Source organism: Ostrinia nubilalis, chromosome 20 (assembly GCF_963855985.1).
Source record: "Ostrinia nubilalis chromosome 20, ilOstNubi1.1, whole genome shotgun sequence".
Taxonomy (NCBI): Eukaryota; Metazoa; Arthropoda; class Insecta; order Lepidoptera; family Crambidae; genus Ostrinia; species Ostrinia nubilalis.
In genome coordinates, this window is record NC_087107.1 from 4175918 (window position 1) to 4192041 (window position 16124).

General features: G+C 38.0%; 2 protein-coding genes across 2 annotated transcripts in view; one reads left to right on the forward strand and one right to left on the reverse strand.

Moving 5' to 3' along the window:
- Positions 1–136: 136 nt before the first annotated feature.
- LOC135081491 (mediator of RNA polymerase II transcription subunit 24) lies at positions 137–3443 on the forward strand. Its single transcript, XM_063976206.1, has one exon. The coding sequence runs from the start codon at positions 299–301 to the stop codon at positions 3242–3244; it is 2946 nt and encodes a 981-aa protein (XP_063832276.1). The 5' UTR covers positions 137–298; the 3' UTR covers positions 3245–3443.
- Positions 3444–4326: 883 nt separating this feature from the next.
- The window catches only part of LOC135081520 (PAS domain-containing protein cky-1), a 162717-nt gene continuing 150919 nt past the window's right edge, over positions 4327–16124 (reverse strand). The window contains exons 10-12 of the mRNA XM_063976247.1: positions 5811–6134; positions 4995–5611; positions 4327–4641 (exon numbers count right to left, since the gene is read on the reverse strand). Of these exons, the coding sequence (XP_063832317.1) occupies positions 4595–4641; positions 4995–5611; positions 5811–6134 (988 nt within the window). The 3' untranslated portion in view covers positions 4327–4594. The remainder of the gene's footprint in view (positions 4642–4994; positions 5612–5810; positions 6135–16124) is intronic.

The window sequence follows — 16124 nt, forward strand, 5'->3', positions numbered from 1 at the left end:
TCGCTTTGTTTTCTATTTCAGTTTATAATGTCTTTCATTGGTTATTTTTGAGGTTGCTTTTGTATTGGCCAATCGTATTAGCCCATTTTTGACAACTGTTTGACAATCGTTAACGAAAACAAATCGTTGTCGTCATCAAATTGCATTGCATTGCTTTGCGGTAATTTTTCGTAAAAATCAGAATTTTGATAAAAATAATGAATAAACGAAGTACATGTGCAGCAAAATATAACTTACCATGAACCTTTCTAAATCAAGTGACAAAAACTATAATTAACTTTAAGGTGTGCAAGTGAAAATGGTGAAAATGGATGCTTCAAAAATAACAAGTAAAACTAGCTCCCTGAAGGCGTTAATTCTGAAGGCTTGGAGAGAAAGATGGACGGATATTCAGTGGGGTATCAATATAAAGACGATCCTGCCTAGAGGCGTCAGCGGAGATCTGTATAACCTCGCCGATTGTATACTACAGCAAGCCATGGTGGGATGCGGTGCGAATCAGCTGGTAATATCATATTTGAAACATTCTCTAGCGTCACACTTGGTCTCGTACGCTGCGGTTCTTCAGAGAATCTCCAAATTCGATGCGTTCCACAAACCTCATTGCATTATTGCTTTATTGGAATTCCTGGAGGGATTCCTCGACAGTGTTACATGTAGAGGCAAAATGGAGGAAGAAGTGCTCGCTTACTCCGTGTCTTCAATCATTCTATGGCTTCTGCAAGTATACCATTACTCACTCAGCAAGTACCCATCATCAAACCCAATCCAGAGTCAGGAACTACTAGAGAAGTCTACCTCATTACTCAACTCTATTGTTAACACTGACTTCCTACTGGCAATGTTTTATTTAGCTAAGCAAAATGACCCTGATGAGTACAATGAAGTTACCAAGAAGTGCCAAGAGATCACCACTTACATGATGATGAATACTCAGTTCAAAGCTCCGGTGACTATTCATGAAACGTTGCAGAAGATTTGCAATATGGACATTGATAAAATTGCACCGTTAAACAATAAACCGGAGAATGTAGCTCATTGTCTACAGGCGTTGGTTGCTATAAATGTTTTAGCGAACCCGAGTGCTGATTTGCAACAGCTTTCTAGTCAGTTAATGATGGTGCAAAGAATCAAAGGCTATTCTCTTGCCCGACTCTATTGTGAATTGATCAGGGCATGTTTCATCTCCCTTAATGACTCCAGTAAGGATGCGTCCAAGCAAGCACTTTGGGCTGCATTCACTTTCCTCAAAATACCGCAAGTCATGCACTACTTGCATAACACATCTGGATCTACAAGTAAAGAAAGCGAATATTCTGTGGAACTAGTTGAAGCGTTTGAAATGCTGCTTCAATCTACCCCATTATTAGATGTGGTTGATACAAAAAATTCTTGCAATAGCATTATATCACTGATTGAGCCTTTAGTAAAATTGAACATACTATCTGAAACACATCTGTCTTATTTTAACCAGAAAAGGGAGAGCAAAGATGTGAAGCTTCAAAAGTTGGAGCCTACTGGCTTACAAGGTTCGGTGCCTACTTTTATAACAAGAGCAGAGCCAACATTGACTGGTATCCTGAAGACCATGGGAGGTGACTTCTATAAGACTCAAGAGTCTCTGTACACAATGCTGTGCCAGATTGTTGGTGGAGCAACATTGGACACTATATTGGCTGTAGCCACCGTGGAAGGGAAACTAAAGCTATTAGTCTCAAGGCTGATAAAGTTCAATGAGTTTGCACTGCATGCTGCCAGCGAAAAAGGTGCCACACAATCCAAGGTATACATTTTTGATATTTCATTCTTGATTCTATGCTCAATAGTTCAGGATTATGGTGCTGATGCAGTTCTGGAAGAAAATGGAGACTCGTTCTTTGAACAGTGGATTAGGGAATGTATGGTGCACAAAGGAGTTCATAAGTCGCCTGAGCAAATCCTGCAGAAGTGTGACCAGCCACTTGTTGACATTTTTATTCACCATTTGAGCGCTCCAGATTTCGATTTCAAGAACACTAACTTGAAGCCTCATGATCTAGCTGTAAATGTAAGTGGGGCAGTAAAAGAAATCTTATTTGCTTGGGAACAAGGCTCACTTTCAGCTGCAGATGTTAAGCGTATGTTGGACTCATTGAGGCAGAAAATGGCATCACTGGCTGTCTGTGCCTCTGTATGGTTATGTTCATACATAAATGTTGTTCATCAAGATGCATTCTTAAAACCTATAAACATGGTTCAGCAATTTTTAACTCCTCTAACTGAGGTTGAGTTAGCTCAGATAGACAATTTCAAAGAGAGAGCCACTCTTATGTGCCAGATAATAAGGAAAATGCAGTATGACATCCACCCTACAGTTGTTCCTAAGACAAAAACTGTGGGTCTTTCTAGAAATATTATCTCACGTCAGCCTATTTTGGAGCAGTTGCAAATAGTCTGGGAGGATATCAAAACTAGAGGTTACCTGCATATTGATGCTACTCATGTTATTGAAAGTTTACTGAACACAACTGGTGCTGTTTGGTTTGTCACATACTTGGTCAAAGAGACACTCAAATTCAGATACCAAGAAGACCTGGACAGATCTGTGGATATTGTTCTGGCTATGTTTCACTTGGATATAGAGAAGTGCACTGAAGCTTTGTTATTACATGTTCTGCCTCAATATTTGTACAATGCAAAATTATGTGAGGAGTTGGTGGAGCCTCAGTCAGCCATATTGGCTAAATTAGCAGTATATTGCCTGTATGCAGCTCTTGAGCAAAGCAATTGGAATAACAAAGGGCACAATGCTCGGAAACGTCGCCATGATGACTCAGAGGATTTGGATAGTATGTGCTCATCAAACAAAGTCAGAAGACTGAATGACAATACATCTGATAGCAACAGTATGTACTATTCTCAGGGTTCTGTTTCTGGTGTGGTGTTGAAGGAACCACTGCAGTCTGCTTTGGAGTCTTTGTTCAAGTCCTTCTCGCAACTGGCTGGAAAGAATGGTGAGGTGACTCCACAAACTCATTTTATTTTGGAATTCCTGGTATATGTTGTGCAGTGTGGCCAAGATAGAGCTCAAATTATTCTCCAGAAGATGCCCAGTGAACTTGTTCCTACTTTGATAAAGGCATTACCTGACAGCTTTAGTATTAGCCTAATACTTAGACTGTATGATTTATCCACTGCCTATGGTAGAAAAGATACAGCTAGAGACTTATGTTTGTTGAGAAATATGAGGTTGAGACCTGATTAATAATTATTAGGAAATTGCTTACATTTGTTAAAATTAATGACATAATTATTTGATAAAATTGTTCTGAATTTCAATAGGTAGACAACATTTTGTATTTTTAGACATGATTTCTCAGAATTAGAATAAGAATAATTAGTGAATGATTTAAAGATTTGTTCTAAGATTAAGGAATTATGAAATAAATTAATTATTTCAACTACACACTTTTTTATTTCTCTTATTATAACTTCTATAGAGGTTTGAAATAAATTGGACACAAATATTTTCCATTAATATCTTTACTTTTCAAAACTGAATCAACAAGAGCACAATTATAAATTAATACTAATAATATTTCTAACCATTCAGGAATTCCTGTTTCATATATTACAATAAAATAAAATTATTTGTACAATTGTTTACTATTCTAACTTCTATGAAGTAAATTGTTTACAAATAATGAAATATTACTTACATAATCACTTCAGACTTAACACTGGACGGAAAAGTTCCAAGTAGGTATACAATTATTTGAAAATACTGGTATCTGGTATGTGTTTACATTAAATAATACATTAGGGTTTTTTATTACAAACAACTACAAATAAAATTAGGTACCTATTCTGAGAATTATTGTTTTGATGTAGGTCTTGTAGGTACACCATTTCTGCTATACACAGTAAAATAAAAGTAGTAAACCATCTCGCAAGATTTTTATATTTTTCGCGCCAAAAAATTGGAAAGGGGAATATGATCACGAAATATTGAAATCACTCCTTTTCTTTTATTTACCTTGGACTTCCAATATAAAGGACTTTAAATATGTTACATAATAATTATGTATTAAAATAACTTTTCTCCTAGTGACATTAGCTTTTTCAGTGAAAGATAGAAAAAATCGGTCCAGCCGTTTCGGAGATAAGCCGAGCACCATATTACTTTCTTCGTATGAACTTAGTTATTATTTTGACATTGCAAGTAGACACTCAATTTTAATTCAATTGCAACTATTGAATATACAATACCTGGAGCAACTGATTGTGGGATTTCTTCATATTCAAATAGTGTAAGTGTATACTTTTAAATATTACCCTACTAACTCTAGCACACAATTCCTGTTTTATTTACTTACTTTATACATAACTTCGTATACGCAGTAGATCACATTCAATGTGACGCTTCATTGCTTTACCTATCTAACAGTGAACCTAGTTTGTACAATTTGACAATATACAATCTAGCTAATATACAAAACTTATCAACACAAAGATCACAGGAGAGTTCCAGAGCTTTTCTATATAAAATAAAATTTATTATATAGGGTAACAAATAATTAACTACATTATTCAAAGAAAGTTATTAATATGCTAGTTATAATGCTGGTTTTTTGGCGTCCGGCGAATCTGGGTGCGGACGATCTATAACAATGAGAAAACCATTTAAAATAAGCTTAATAATAGGAAAAGCTTCTGTTAGTAGGTAAGTGGGTAGAAAAAGTTAACGCTCGAGGGACTCAGTTTCATTAGAAAATATTAACAGAATTTTATTTATTACTACTACTGCTACTACCTACTACTCTACGTGCCCCATCTGGTAATCGAGCCCAGGACATCCAAGATTACATACATTGCATCTGCAACGATTTGACCATGAGCGCGTCAAACTGACGAGAAATCACTTGAAGCAGCTAATCAGCATTTTTCTATGTAACAAGGTAAGTGTAGAATGTAACTCGAAGGTAGGTAAGTACATAGTTACCGACTATACTCACCTATTTGTCTCCTAAGAATATTGTCTGCTTCCCTATTCGCGTTATACGCTGGCGGTGGATTACTGACCCTCATTGGTAAGCTTAATCTATTAGGATTGCAGTTCTCATCAACCGAACTGTCTCCAGCGGCGTACGCCCTTTGACTTCTATTCCACGTCTGCTGGTAGGAACTTTCTGTCGTTACTGTGTTACATCTATTGTTAGTATGAGGAACATATTGCTCTGGTGACCAGTCGAACACAAAGGTGTGGCTACAGTTGTGAGTGTAAGCTGAGGGAGTTCCAGACGGCGTTGGAGGCGTCGTCGTCACGTACGGACTCAAGTCCTGGTGACAGACGTCAGGGACTTTCTGCAATGCTGACTCCGACCACGTCGGACTTGGATTCCATTGATCAACCATTTCTGTTTCTGTTATGTTGAAGTTCTTGGACCCTGGTCGCCTGCTCGTGATGGACCCAGCTTGGACAGCGACTAACGTGTCTCCAGACGTGACTGTGGAAGGAGTGCAGCGCGGAGACATGTTGGGAACTGGGGTGATGGGTTTCTCGTCGGCATTTTTCGCTTTCCGTTTCGCATTAGGTTGGATTCTCGTATCCTCTATCCGGATATTGTGGTACCTGGAAGAGGAAGCTAAAGTTACACATGCGGTTTTGCTATGATGCTGTCTATCCTGATGTGTATTTTTTCATAAATTCTATGCTCTCGTGTAGAGGTAGATAAGCATCTGACTAAATTCTTCGAAATTTAAATCTCAAGTGGAAAAGTGTTATGGTATCTTATCTTTTGTTTATGATAGAAGATTGTTTATATTAATACCTGTTTTCCTGCAATGACACCGAGTAATCCACTGGTCCGTTGTCGGTCCTTTCATACGCGTAGTGCATCGGAGCTATGTGAGGAGGAACATGTGGAATATGAGGCTGTACTGGGTTGGGCATCATCACTGGCTGGTTCCCGTTGATGCAGACGGGTGGGGTTGTGTACTGCATCGTTGGGGGGTAGACCTGGACGTCTGGGCCTGGGGGAGGCCCGTACATCCTAGACGCTGCTTCGTAGGCCAGGCCGTAGTGGAGTTTGGACTGGACCGCGTAGTAGTGGTATAGCCAGGGGTTAGCTTTCATGACTGCTGCTTCTTGCTCACTGTTGACAATATTATAAAATTAGACTAATTGTTTCAGTCAAAACAATTGTGTTATTGCAACTTACGAAGGCGAGTGATCTTAACTTGTGTGTGTACATCTATCAAAACTTTTGAAAAACAAACAGTAGGGAGCCACCACACATATAAAGCTTACTCGCCTTCGTGAATTGCAACTATACATAGAGGTAGAATGTTATTATAAAGTGCTATACACCTTGGTACTATTACTTATTCTGTGCTACTACTTTACATTGTTGCGCTGTACCACAGTGCTGTACCGTACGTCTCAACTTTCATTTGTTGATTTTTATGCTGATGTTATTTCAAAGCACAATTACGTGTTTTGTAATGAATACAAAATCAATTAAACCATTTTTAATAGGTCATTTCTTACAAGGAAGAATCGGCTGTCATTGTATAATGCAAGTTACATGCTTTGCCCATTAGCATCTGGAATGGGTCCAAAGTAGCCTAATTCTAAAGTTTAATGTTTATACTAATGATTTTATCTGCGGACCTGAACATTGGTCAAATTGGTACTTCAGTGTAATGGGAATTGCAGTAATATCTCGCTAGGTAGTTTTTATTTAAAGGGCTGGTACCTACAGATTTACACAACACGATTTATGTGCTATCTTCAGAAAAGTCTTTCACCTACTTGGAGCCCTGGGCATATTCAGGGGACTCTTTTCTTAAATTAAAAAATTGTGACAGTCAGCAGGTATAGGTTTAAGAAAAATAAAATAACATTAGGTTCATCAATGAGGCAAGTAGGTATGTACCTACTCGTATATGTAACTGTAGGTGCCTAATAAAGGTAGGTGGTAATAAATTTGCTCATGAGCAAAGAAGAATTAGACATTCTTGTAAGAATTACACATGTGTAATTAGATGATTTAGGTATATTCATATATTAAAAGACCCTTAGTCTGTTTCTGTCTATTTATGCATCATCAAACCGCCTCGATATGGTCTCGGTCAAGAGGGCGCGCAATCCGCAATTCTCATTTCCGCTGAAAACCAGCTTCCCGACATGGATGGCGCTTGTTATGTCGCGAATATTGCTGAGCGGGCGCCTCTTCAGCATAGCTTGTAAGTTAATGTTATGTACTGTTTTTTTTATGCTGAATAAAAAAAAACCTCCAAAAAAATTCTAAATTTAAATTCTAGAGGATTTAGGACGCTATTTGGATCAAATATGTAATTGTATTTTTTGTAATATTTGCACATCGTATGTACGATAGAATATGTTGGAAACTTTTCTTTTTATAACCATTTGTAACCGTATTCTGGCAAATAAATGATTTATTATTATTATTATTGCTCAATAATGAATAATAAATAAATAAATAATAAAATAAAAATAAAAAATTCCTTAATACCTTCCTTAAAAGTACCTATATTCCTTAAAATTACCTCTCATTTGTCCCACTCACAGAACAATGGTAGAAACATACAGGTAGCTCAATCAGCAAGATGCCTAGTATAAATTTGTAAGCGTAACCTTTAGCGGCTCGCTGCGAGCAACCTTTAAGATAGTGGATGCAGGGAAATGTCACATAGTTGGACTCGGGCCTGGACCTACATAGGGACGGTCGGCGAGAAAAGTGCTGGGGAAGAAAGTACCTAGGGTCTATGTAGAGAAAGCGGTCTTATCTTTTCAGTAAAAATAATTTACTTCTGCATAAATCCTCGAGGCTCTAGCTAGAGTAAGTTGAAAGTACTCATTTAAGTCAAATGTGTTATTCTTCTTCCTCGGTCCCTCACTGATGAGGATCGCGACCACAGATAGTGTTCCTCCACAGACTGCGGTCATAAGCTGTGTGGACCGCACGATGCAAATCAATGTGTTATAAGTTTGCTCAAATGAGTAGGGTTTTTTTGTGAGATCAAATATTAGAGGAATGCATTCATTATCTAAGCATTATTTGTACTTTCTCATTTAGTGCACCTAAAATTTTTCCCTTTTTTTTAACAACAATTAATTTAACATCTGATATTAAAAATATAATAAAAACGAACATTGATGAGTATGTGTGTGTATGAATGATTCGAGGTCATATGTATACTCAAGAGCATAGACCTATATCAATGACATAGATAGGGCCTGCGTAAGCGCATCATTCTTGTCATCAGTGACACAGCGACGTTTATCATGTACCTATATTTAACTTTGACAACTCGCGTACACAGTTCACAGAAATGGAAAGTACTTGTGTTGTAATGTATTTGATTGAAGGTACGATGAGGTTTGATAAATAAGAGTTATTACATTCACAGCCTTGTATTCTTAAGTACTTTTTTTCACCACACGTAATGTGCCTTTATGATGTTATCCTTTATTAGAAACAGCTGGACGACTTCGCGTGAAAATTGTTTGAATAACTTTTCCCGTTTTCGCAACAGTTTTCATTGATGCTCTGCTCCTATTGGTGGTAGCGTGATGGTATAACCTTCCGCGATAAATGAGCCAACTGTCCAATACTAATCGGACCATTACTTTGTTCCTAAGATGCAACCCTACCAACCGGGCAACATGGAAAGCATTTGGGGCCTATGTTCAGCAGTGGACGTCCTATGGCTGAGATGATGATGATGATAAAGTAAGCATAGAAGCGCTGTAGGTAGTTAGGTACTAACAGAATCACAGGACTCAGCATGTCACAATAATCAGCATCACGTTTTCAAAATAAATTTTATTATAAATCTTGATTTTTTAACAATCTTTCAGTAACCAAAACCTAGTGCACGCGAGTGTACATCAAGTTTAGATATACGTTGGACGACGACAAATCGTTTTAGCATTCACATTGGGAAAGAGCAGATAGGGGCCGCCTGAATCAAAGGGTAAATGTGTCGGGGCACACTTGACCCGTATGCCGCGGATGTGTTGCGATAAGGCTTTTAGGGTAATTTAAGACCCACTTGCTAGTTAGTTGCATTAAAGTATCGTCGTCAGGCAAAATGACGACAATCAATTGTAACAAAAACTTTGATAACAACTAGGTATGTAAAAAAGTAACAATAACTAAAGTGTCTTGCTCAATTACTGAATTACAATCCCATCGGGGAAGCACTGGGTCAACTAAAGATGTCAGCTATTTTTGTGAAAAACCCGTAAATTTGTGAAATCCAACCATTTATCTTGGATAACATGCTCATGCTAAAGGTTTGTATAATATTTTATATTTTTTGAAAACTTACATTTTATGTCAAACGTCGGCTAACGCGTTGATGTCTTTATTATGGCGTCACAAAATCACCTATTTTAATATAATTTAAATGTTTGTTAGTTCACACAGATCAAAGAAAGCCTCTCTGAAAGTGAAACCATCACCTTACACCAACATGGCTTTATCGAACTCGCGCTATACAGGGTGGAATTTTGTAATGCCACCTGGAGGGAAACTTTTTGGAAATCTTTGAATGCAGTTTTCTTCCTTTTCAAAAATAAAGGAATGTTTTCTTTGAATAAAACATTATATCTACAGTATTAAGGGTACTTTCCCTCTAGGTGGCATTACAAAATTCCACCCTGTATACCGCAAATACGGTAACAGTCAACAAATTGTCAACATGTCCGCCGCCTACGTCGCGTCGCGATTTATGCGCGCGCGCAGACGCACAAATTGGACGGCGCTCTCAAACATTCCATTAACTCGGTTATGCATAACCGGAGTAACGAGGTGAAATATTAAAAGGCTTTTTGTTGCTGGATGTATAAATGGAAAGCAGTGTAGCAGTACGAGGGAGTTTGACGTGGACGCTATGCACTGGATGTAGGTACTAAAAATATACATAATAGGGTTTAGAACTATTTTGTCAGTTAATTTCAGTGATACTTCAGTTGATCGATTTTTGAATACAGAATCGTTGTGCCAGAATACTCTTAAGCCTAGGCGCAGACCACCGTCTTTAAGTTGGCCGATAGATGTTGATCAAATAGGTGTAATGTGCGCACTTCTATTACATGTCTATACTGATTAACGGCCCGACTAAACGATCAGCCGACAAAAAGTTGGTGGTCTGCGTCTAGGCTAAGATCAGATGATTGAAGCTTAACAACAAAACACGAACAAGAGTACCTAGTCTATCTCTACTCATATTATTATGAAACTCATATTTTGAGTGTCATCACATTGATCCTATTCCTAAATAATATTTTCATGCATTTTTCCGCTGATTGTTTATGAGGTTATTGGTATGAGGTCTAAGGTATATTTTTATTCTGACGTAAAACACACCTATTGAATGCAACTTTGAAAAATGTTACTTAAAGTTTATAAGGAGAAGTAAACGTTACTTTTGCCAATTATCTAAAATTGCAAAATGTTCCAACTGACCCACAAAATATTAACGGCGGCCATAAAATAGCGAAGTAAGGACCCCATTAAACCCTCCGCGCTAGCCGGTCTCATTATTAAAGGGTACTGTGTTTGTCTGTGGATAGGGTTGCCAGGTCCAAAGCCGGATTCTGTGCTTCATTTGGCCGGACATTTTACCCTAAAATCCGGGTGATTGCACACTAATTGTAGTATAATAGCTCACGAGTGAGTACTATCAGCATCGGTTGCCCAACATCCTGATGCGTGCGCTTGATATTATTCTGTAGCTCGATTTTCACCTGGCGCGTCCACATAAAAAGCCTAACAAAAGCCGGACAGGCCGGACAAGACCGTAAGCCAAACATGTCCGGCTGAAGCCGGACACCTGGCAACCCTATCTGTGGAGAGCACGAAGCGACATGAATTGCGCAAGAGGGCTGTGACAAATTGTGCAATCCCCCGAACAATGAGAGCTGGTGAACACCGGAATTATATGCGATTGTGACAATTATAGAAAATAAAAACTTGAAGCTAAGCTTTAGGTCTTAAATCTGAAAGCCAGTATAAGAACTTTGCTGCTGAACTAGTAATGCTGCTGTTATTTAAGCAGGACAAGGCAGGTATTTGGCCACAATCGTACTTCGTGTTAAGTAAGATGCAGTCTAGGATGGTACATATCTGCCCTGTAAGTGCCTATTCACTCTTGCCTTGAAAAGGCCCGGATTATAGTTTCAGGAAAGACAACAGCAAAGAAAGACCTATAAAATAATACGAGAATGCGTGCTCTACCTAGTATAAGTAGTGTTTATTTTTTTAGCTTTTACCCTTCCATTATTAAAACTACATGAGATGGATGAACGAAACGAAGATCAAGACCGCAACTAAGTTTTCGGTTAACGAAAGTGCCCGGAAAGCTACAGTCCGTGATGAATGGCGCCGTATTGCGAGGAACATCACTCATCGTGATTCACAATGATGACCACGAGCGCTCTGAAAAGAGTGTACCGACTGAGAAGAAGTTTAGGTACGATGTTGTGAATCGTCATACGTATTTGCAAGGAGCAATAAAATTGACACTTTGATGCGGTAAACAAAATGGCTTGGCATAAGTACACTTATTAAGTTGCTTTAAAATTGACGACTTAAGATATTGCTAAAATCCGCATTTCTGTCTTAAGTGGTCTATAAACCAAACCTACACAAAACAAATACCCAACAATTATATCTTTTAACCCTAAAACACAGAGCCAACTAATTGGCTCAAAGCGGTACCATTAAGTCCGATAATGTTCAGCGAGCCGACGCGGCTGGACATGAAAAATGGCGGCCATAATTTAACGCGGTCACTTACAGACTTCCCTATTGAGATATCAATATTAGATGACGCGACGTACGCGAGCGTAAACACGGCCCGTACTATGGTGTCGAGGGTTTGTGGGATCAACCCCTATTATAAGACTTATGCCCGTTTTCACCATCAATCCCTAAATTTTAAGTGACCCCTATGGTAACACATAACAGGAATTTTGTTGTTATAGGGGTCACTTAAAAATTAGGGATGGTGAAAACGGGCATTAGAAATGAAACCCGGATACCTGAATGAACCCTGTTAGTGTGGAACTCAACGAATGGCAAGCTTTTTTTTTCAGTCTGATAGTGGTTTCAGCAATCAAGTCAAATAAGTATGTCATACTAAATGCAACTGCGTGATAGATACGTAGTGCATATAGAAGCTGATCAGAGTTACTGAGAGTAAGAAAATAATTCTAGATACATACATAGTAAAATCATTTGGTTAAGGAAGTCTGGCAAAACCCTCCACTATAGTGGAGGAGGCTCATAGTCCAGCAGTGGACTGTAAAGGGCTGTTGATGATGATGATGAAGGAAGTCTGATAGAAAATTAACAGTCCGACATTCAATTTTGATAAAATAGATGGAGACATACTCGTAGATGCTATACCAATGCTAAGCTAGTTTGTGGCGAACTGCGTAAATATCGTATCAACAAGAATTGCAGGAAAGTTTCATCTAGGAATAATCTATATCTAACACCTTTTAAATTTTTCTCCAAAACCATCGCGAACCCGTAGTGGGGTCTCCCGGCGAATAAATATTGTAAACGCGTGATTTATTAAGTTCTGGCGCGCGGCGATCGTCCAGTGTATCTGGATAGCTTTGAAATATGCCCCCAACGAGCATTGTACTGATGTGAGAAACGGTGTATAACAAGCACCGAGCTTGATCGATGGCCGCAAAGGCATGCCCGTATTTTACACAAAATGGGCGAAAATGTGGCTAATTTTAAAGTTTTGCTGTTGGCATATTTTTTAAGCGACAGCGCTAGACAATGGAACGCGATAATTCTGGTGCTATTTTAGATGCTGATCTATTTGCTTTGGAATACTGGGAAATTGTTTAGTGCGAAAATAAGGGCTTGGTATTTCACTGGCTTGTACTTTTATTTGGTCGTTAGGAGCTGGGCAATTTGCTATGTTTGAATAAAATGGAACTAAAAAGCTTGCCTGCATGGCGGCATTCAAACTTTCACCCTCAAGTATTGATTGTTTTTTATTTACAACGAGAAAGCTCTTGGCCTGTATCTCACCTGATGGTAAGTGACGATCAGGCCGAAGGTGGCAGCGAGCTTCACCCGGAATCCTCAACCACAGAGGTCAATCCTAGCCACAATCCTCATACACTCAAACTACTGCACTGGGCTAATGAGAAGTTGATATGACCTAACTATGTTGATTTATGGGGTCATGAACTAGACGGTGCAGTGCGTGAATCACTTTTGAACTGGCAGAGAATGCCTTATGTTCCAATTGTATAGCATAAAAGCTTAAATAAATAAATCATCAAGGCGGCTGTTGATAAACCAGTACATAAATCTACAAATAAAAAATCTAGATTCTCACAAATGTCCGCAGCCTTGCAATGGCTGGATTCCCAACAAAATGAAGGCCAATTATAGGCCAATTCATAATTACGAAATGCAGTATGGGACGGGGATTAAAGTCGTAATCATAATTGCGCTCGTCGTTGACGATAAATACGAGTATCTTGTTCGTAGCGTACGAGGATGGCTCTATTGTTATAATAGCAAGTTTTTGTTGCAAAAGCTTCGATTCTTATACTAATGTCGTAAGGTTGGAATTCGATACAATCTCTTACAACTTTAGGGTCAACTGTATTAATGAATGTAAGAGTACCTACATGATTCACTTTCAAAAGCATGGAATTAGTTATTGATATACATACATATCTGTAAAACTGTACTAATCGGGTCAATCTACATCATCACTTATTCGCAAAATGTTAAACACTGTTTTACAAAAAGGAGTGACCACTAATTTTGCCATCAAATAAAAAGAGACAATTACTGTGTAATTTTCTGACTGTTAACGTTGCTAATCAATTCTAATTGATAAATTAGCGTATTTCTTTGGACGTCGCTAACAATTACACAGTTACTTAAATATCCGTCAAAATAAAGAATCTGTTAGACATTGCATCCCCAGACTCGCTTAGAAATATGATGTACATAGATATCCACTATTATCTACGACCATCCAAGTCAGTACCTACATACGTATTGATTATGTATGCAATGTATAAGTTTATTTAAACCCACAGCACTGCTCGTATTCCGATGTTTTACTACAAAATCATTTATCGGTTCTTGTAGTCCGTTTCTCAATCCACATAAAACTTTATGTTTATATCAGTGCTTCCATCGGATGATGTAAACTGCAATAGTCGACTAAGAATTGCCCACAAAACGGCCTACACGACGATTTGTTACGTTATAACGTCTGTATACTTGTATAGCAAATATAACTTGGTTTTATGTGAAAATTCATTGAATACGATTTATTAGTGAGCTTTTATTGATCTCGAAGTGCCCTTGTTGTGAAGATAAAGGTGGATGTCGGATGAATGCTCGGTATTTGGGTTAACTAGTCGTTGATAAAAGGGTTAATAGCTAAGTCTGCAATTCTACATGTAATGGTTGGCAACACTGCGGCGGCCATATTGAATCTTAATGGAGAAAAAGCGAAGGACAGACGTTGTTGTACAAGTTGTGAAGTAATTAAGAAGAATAAAACCCCAAGTGTTAATAATAACTTCAGCATTTTATTTCAACATCAAGCCTACATATAATACATGGCGCAGTCGGCTTCAAGAACCATTAAGAAGTTATGAAAACTGACGAAAATCACGATACGAAAAACCACTCCAAACACGTGCAAGAAACATTGCAAGAAACCGAAGAAATGGGCACTCCTCTCGAATTCAAAATGCCTCAACCACTTCAGATGGACTCTGTAGGTGACGTGCTTACGAGGTGGAGAAATTTTAAGCAACAATTAGCAGTATTCCTATTGGCATCCGGTTTGGAAAAAGTCACAGAAAAAAGAAAGTCCGCCATTTTACTGAACTGCATAGGCGAGGAGGGACAAAACATCTACTTCAATATATTAAAGAAATCAGAAGAAACACCTAAATATGAAGATTTGCTAAGAGAATTTGATACTTACTTTGAACCAAAGCAGAACGTGATCATAAGCACCTTCAACTTTAACAGCAGAAATCAGGAAGACGGGGAATCCTTTGACAGTTTCTACTCTGAAATAAGGAAATTGGTAAAGAACTGTCACTATGAAGACCAAGAAAACAGAATGCTAAGGGACAGAATTGTCATGGGTATCCGAGACAGGAACCTGCAAAGAAAACTCCTAGAAACTAATAACTTAACCCTGGAATCAGCACTAGACCAATGCAGAGCTGCGGAACTATCACGGGAACATATCAAGATCATTCAGAAGCAAGAAGAGTCACTCAAGGTCGATGCAGTTGTCCCACAAAACCCTAAAGTTAAGTACAATAGGTACATTTCACAAAATAATTACAACAAAACTTTTTATCATTGCAAAAAATGTAACAGGGAACATGGCCCACGGCAATGCCCCGCTTATGGTAAAACTTGTTCACTATGTAATAAACTTAATCACTTCGCTCAAGGTTGCAAAAACAAAAAAGTTAATTCAATTGAGACAGCCAGTACTGATGATAACTATGTTCATAACTTATGACTAGTTAAAGCATGTCACTCCATCGGAGGTAAAAAGTTAATTGGTGGAAATGAGTGGCAAGTAATATTAAGAACAGAAAATAAAAAAGTTACTTATAAATGTGATACAGGGGCTCAAGTAAATGTGATCTCATTAAAACACTTGCAACAAATTGTCAATGATGAGAACCCTAAGTGGTCTGAGACAAACATTTTATTAGAAGCATTTGGGGGTTACAAAATTAAACCAGTAGGTAAAATAATATTAACAATATATTTGAATGATGAGTTGGGTAAAATACCCACTGAATTTCTAATAATAAAAGAAAATGTTTGTCCAATACTTGGTCTTAATTCACTACTAAAATTAAACTTGTTAAATTCAAATAATATCAATCTATCACAAACAAGTAATAACTGCATAAACAGCGTAAATGCTCAAAGCAAAGATATAATTATTAATCAATATCCCGAACTTTTTCAGGGCATAGGACAATTTGACACACCGCTGGAACTGCACACTCAACCAGATGCACAAATTGTAGTGAAACCACCGCGACGAGTTCCACAGGCACTAATGGATCGCCT

What these genes read in the sequence shown, in the direction of transcription:
- LOC135081491 (XM_063976206.1), top strand. Translation starts at nt 299, where the DNA reads ATGGTGAAAATGGATGCTTCAAAAATAACAAGTAAAACTAGCTCCCTG.